The 5,093-nt window shown below is 34.4% G+C and overlaps 2 protein-coding genes across 2 annotated transcripts; one reads left to right on the top strand and one right to left on the bottom strand.

Moving 5' to 3' along the window:
* Positions 1 to 1,032: 1,032 nt before the first annotated feature.
* LOC119669004 (actin-related protein 8-like) lies at positions 1,033 to 2,997 on the top strand. The gene is made up of 2 exons (XM_038078730.1): positions 1,033 to 2,147; positions 2,201 to 2,997. Exons 1-2 carry the CDS (start codon positions 1,176 to 1,178, stop codon positions 2,912 to 2,914), a joined length of 1,686 nt encoding a protein of 561 aa, XP_037934658.1. The 5' UTR covers positions 1,033 to 1,175; the 3' UTR covers positions 2,915 to 2,997.
* A 6-nt stretch (positions 2,998 to 3,003) lies between these two features.
* LOC119669006 (putative sulfiredoxin) lies at positions 3,004 to 3,814 on the bottom strand. The gene is made up of 3 exons (XM_038078731.1): positions 3,597 to 3,814; positions 3,385 to 3,530; positions 3,004 to 3,311 (listed from the first exon to the last, which is right to left on the bottom strand). The coding sequence occupies exons 1-3, from the start codon at positions 3,652 to 3,654 to the stop codon at positions 3,099 to 3,101; spliced, it is 417 nt and encodes a 138-aa protein (XP_037934659.1). The 5' UTR covers positions 3,655 to 3,814; the 3' UTR covers positions 3,004 to 3,098.
* Positions 3,815 to 5,093: the final 1,279 nt, after the last annotated feature.

Below are 5,093 nucleotides of genomic sequence, written 5' to 3'. Positions count from 1 at the left end.
AATTATTTTTATATTATATTATTATTACATATATCTCCAACAACAAATAATGTAGCGACTTTACGAATAGCCGCATTTTCGCCTGATGAACCCAAACGATATAAAACAATAGCAATCCTTAATAGTTTATTAGTGAGATTATTAAGGAAAATACGTTCCAATTTACTCTAAGCATCTGATAAAAACGGCCTTCATCAAATTCTTGAAGAATGGTAGATCTCCATTGAATAGATTTTGGTACGGGTTGGTGATTTCTGTGATGGTTTACTAAAGTAAACAAAAGGTCTTCATTTTATTGCTCCATCACTTCCCAGTAATTTGCATCATCTAACAAATAGAAACTATATAGTAGTGAAAACTACATTAACAACATGTTAATACCTTCAATCAGAATATTAAAAGCACTATTTTCAATAAAAAAATCTATACATTTTTGTATTTCACTTGTTCGCGGCATTGTTATACTTTTATTTTTCTTTGCTCAATTTGACTCGGCTGCAAAAACAGCTGATTCATTTTGGTGATGCAATTCTGCAACAGAGGTGTTCTCGCAGTCTTGCAGTTTTTACATAGCATTCTTGCATTTCGTGCTCCCTGCAATGAGTTTACAAGAGAGAGTGAATACCCCTATTGTTTTTTGTTGCATTTCGAACTGCCGAATGCATCTTATGTTTTAAACAAATTACAAACACTTTATATACAGTTATTATAATGTGTCTATGAGGTTAAAATAATTGACACTGACTTAAAATAAAACATTGTTATTATAATACTTTATAAAAATCCGTTTTATTGCCAGTTTTAATAATACGGTTTTATTAAGAGCCGTTTTATTAACATAGATGTGTATCAGCCACATATAATAAAATGAATTATAGTCATATTACACAATAAATTTAAGCTAGTATTAGAAATTAACAAAGTACATGACTATAATAAAGAAAAATTTGATAATTGTAGGCTAGCTAAATTAATTATATCGATATCTTAAGTTAAAACACTGAAATTTCGCTATATTCAATACTTCATAAGATTGCTGTAACCGAAATAGTTGGCAACACTACTCTGCCGTGACGTTATGGTGGTTTCATACATAAACAAACATAATTGCCGGCAAATAACACCAGACGTTGTGTTCTATTCACGCAAAGTAAATGTAACAAAAGGAAAATAAAATGGCAAATAAAATTATAGTTATACATCCAGGTTCACGAAATTTACGCATCGGTCGGGCGTCTGATTTAAATCCTATTACAGTTTTGCATGCTGTTGGAAGAAAACACCGCCTTGAATCAGGGTTAACTTCATACCAGGATGGCATGTTACCACCACTATTAGAACCTAACAAAGAATTTGAAGAAAATCGTTTACAGGTCGCGCACAGTATACAATTGCAAGCATATCCAAAACATGCAAGTAAACGGTCGCGCATATCTACTCCACCACAACAGATTTCAACCTTTAACAGGCGAAGTGTTCCAGAGGAATTACCACTTGATAAAGATCATACAGTAAAACTCGAGAGTACAGAAACGATTTTCGATCAGACTATATTAAGTTTAACTTCATCAGAAGCCAAAGAGTACAATGTACACTTTCCCTTAAGGCGCGGAGAACTTAATTTGCACAATGGCATTGGTGGTTCAATGTCTTCTGTGCTAGAAAATCTGGAAGCAATATGGCTGCACGTGATCAACGATAAAATGGGTATTACACCGAAATTGCTATCGCAATATAATGCAGTCTTAGTCATCCCGGATGTATACAACCGAAGCCATTTGCGTGAAATGGTCACATTGCTGTTACAACGTCTACGCTTTGCTTCATGCTTTTTACTGCAAGATCACGTCTCTGCAACGTTTGGTGCAGGATTGGGATACGCATGTGTGGTAGATTTAGGTGATCAGAAATGCTCCATATCTTGTGTTGAAGATGCTATTTCTCAACCAGACACCAGAGTGCGTTTGGCATATGGAGGAGCAGATGTGACACAAGTATTTTACACTTTACTGCGTAAGTGCAGCTTCCCATATAAGGAATGCAAAGTTGAAAATAGTTACCAAGATGCAACACTGCTCACACATTTAAAGGAACGTTTTTGTCATTTGAATTTCGAAATATGCGGTGCTCAGGAAAAAACTTTTAATGTAAGAGCTTATGCTATATAATCAAAAATGTTACTAAATTTTTCTTAATACAGGTACAAACTGCTAATCATATACTGCGTTATACTATACAATTGGGAGATGAGTGCCTGGTAGCACCTATGTCGTTATTTCACACAGAATTGCTGAACATAACTGGAAAACTGAAAGACGTACGTACACAATTGCGCAGCAGCCAACAACCCGATGCGGAGGATTGTTTTGATGCTGAATACATACGGGAAACAGGTCGACGTAATGGACGTGAAGGTGCAATGATGGAGGGAACAATGCCTACAACTGGAGATGTAGGTGAAGATGATTTGGTTGTGGTAGAAACTTTTGATGTTGACACAACCATAAAAAATGGTGAAAAAGAAGAGCAAAATTTTATGATAAATGGACAAATCGTATCATTAGATCAAGCAATTGTACGCAGCATTGAGCGTTGTGGCAATGATGAAATGAAACGTAAAATGTACGGTTGCATACTTATTGTAGGTGGTGGAATTAAATTTGGTGGTTTCGCTAAGTGTTTAGAACAGAAAGTCACTCTCAGTATGGCAGCATATGCACAGCAACGTACTCCTGGTGTACCTCAATTTGAGGTTAATATCGTTGCCAAAGAAATGGATGCGGGTATGATAGCATGGAAAGGCGCGGCAATTATGTCTTGCTTAGAGAGTGCACCAGAACTGTGGATAATGCCTAATGAATGGGAAAAATACGGGTTGCGTGTGCTGCGTGAGAAAGCGCCTTTTATGTGGTAGTATTAAATGAGTCATTTTAAGTACGTAATGTAAGTAAAATATAAACTGATGACGTATGTGTGTTGTATTACAAATATTACACAATGAAGTATAATTATTTGCTAAGTATTTATTCATTTTTTTGTTTTTTTTCTTCTTAAAACACAAACGCAGTGAAAAACAGGAAATTTTTGTGTAAATGTAGTTATTTCAGTTCCTTGGGTGTGCTGGAGCCCATGTAATGATACAAATCCGTCAATGTGGAATGTACCAATTTCGCTTTGATCGTATCACGCTTCAGACGTTTGTATGCTTCAAAACGATGACAACCGCCAAAACTGTAAAAGTAATCGCCACCTTCACTGCCCTTCAACCAAAGCACGTCGATTGGTGGCACATCATCATCATTTTTTTCATTCTGTTAATAAAAACACAAAACGTTATAAAATGTTGCCTCAAAACAAACACGCCTGCAAAGGCTTTAAACGCACCTTGATTGCTTCGATGAGAGATTGTACTTTCTTTTCATCCAAAACAGGTGGTATCGGGCGATGTATCACACTTAAAGGCACATTGTGTACTTCCGCTATGGTGGCCGAATGAATGGATGTGTCCGCGCAGCTTGACATTTTTGCAACTGAATTGAAGTAGTTTTTTGGCACAAGTGAAACTTTGAAGTAAATTTTATAAAACAATTAAATACTTGCGATCGTGAAAACGCGTCTGTTTGCCTGCAATGCAAGTCTCGCAATAATTTCCATATCGGCTTTTGAACTCTGCTTCAGAGGTTTTACTTGTTTTGCCACTTGCACATATCACAAACCATTCGTTTACTGCTTCAAGTGTTGTTTACGTACAACAGCAACAAACCGTCAACAAAAACCAAAAATCAAAAATCAAAATCGTAAACAAATGCACAAAAGCGTTTTTGCTAAAAACGCTAAAAACGCATACTCAACCTCAAGCAAATAAATTTATTAATAGGCATTTTATTTTCATTTTTATTATCTATACTAACAGCTGATAGCCTCGCTGCTCACCTTTTAATTTTTTTGTCGTTTGTGCTAAGACGGGATCTCGGGTGGTTGCCAGGTTAAGAGGGTTGCATACCATCTCAAAGTAATTTATAAAAGCTAAAAACAGTTATTAAAACCCATTTGTGTATGTTTTTATTTACGAAATGTTTGATATCTAATCGATAGGCCAGGGTCTCAGTGAGGGTGACAAAGCAAATCTGTGGTTTTATTTTTTTGCTGTTTGCTCCAAGCGTTTATCAAACCTTATATCTGATTTCAGTTTAAACAAACTCGTTTTCTTTACATTAATGGAGTAATGGAGTGTATAACCAGAGCAACTAGGCTTTTGATATACACATACATACATATCTAATTATCGCAATTTTATAGTATGTATTTCGAAATATAACATTGTGTAAATATTTTTGTATGATAAAAAATATAAAGACCATGTGTTGACAGCTTTATATATTATTTTAATCAGTCATTTGCATAAGTGATTAAGTAATAATTATTACTTATGGTTATATTTATCAGATACACATATTCTATATAACCCCTTGTAGGATTGCCACCGTACTTAGTTATGATATTATATGAAGACATACATTATATATATATACTTTTGTTATTGGTTATCGTCATATACATATGTATATAGATTTATATACAGACGGCATTGTTCTTTACTTAACAACAACCAATAATTTTTTTTAATCCATTGTTTCATGTCAGAGAGATGAATCTTATTAATAGTAAAACGGAATATTTTTATGAAATAAATTAGTTGATATAAGCAAGATTAATGAAAATAACTCACTTCCCTTAAAAGAACTTAGGAAAACTCGAAGACTCAAGAGAATACGACCCGTGAATCTTGTTTAGAATAATATCTTCAATAAACACGACCTTATAATTGAATAAGTTGTCGACGTAAAACTTTCCATCATCAGATTTAAACAAGTACTTGATGTTTTCTTACTATAAAACAGATGTACAAATAACAAAGGATATAAAAAAAATAAGCAGGAGTAGAAACTATTTTGTGCAGACACTCATCTTCAACTTATTCGTCCGAAGAGGTGTCAGACCAAAAGAAGTCAAGTTGCTTCAAATTATGGTTTACAAAAGTAAGTATTAGAAAGATGTTCCGTAAAAAGTAAGATTAGGCTGAGAAACACCGT

Source organism: Teleopsis dalmanni, chromosome 1 (assembly GCF_002237135.1).
Source record: "Teleopsis dalmanni isolate 2A chromosome 1, ASM223713v2, whole genome shotgun sequence".
Taxonomy (NCBI): Eukaryota; Metazoa; Arthropoda; class Insecta; order Diptera; family Diopsidae; genus Teleopsis; species Teleopsis dalmanni.
Note: the sequence above shows the minus strand (reverse complement) of the source record. Positions and strands in the feature narration are given on the sequence as shown.

Coding starts and splice junctions, on each gene's coding strand:
- LOC119669006 (XM_038078731.1), bottom strand. CDS start 3,654: ATGGAAATTATTGCGAGACTTGCATTGCAGGCAAACAGACGCGTTTTC. Junction 3,531..3,596: donor ACGCGTTTTCACGATCGCAA/GTATTTAATTGT, acceptor ACTTCAATTCAG/TTGCAAAAATGTCAAGCTGC. Junction 3,312..3,384: donor CTCTCATCGAAGCAATCAAG/GTGCGTTTAAAG, acceptor TTTTATTAACAG/AATGAAAAAAATGATGATGA.
- LOC119669004 (XM_038078730.1), top strand. CDS start 1,176: ATGGCAAATAAAATTATAGTTATACATCCAGGTTCACGAAATTTACGC. Junction 2,148..2,200: donor CTCAGGAAAAAACTTTTAAT/GTAAGAGCTTAT, acceptor TTCTTAATACAG/GTACAAACTGCTAATCATAT.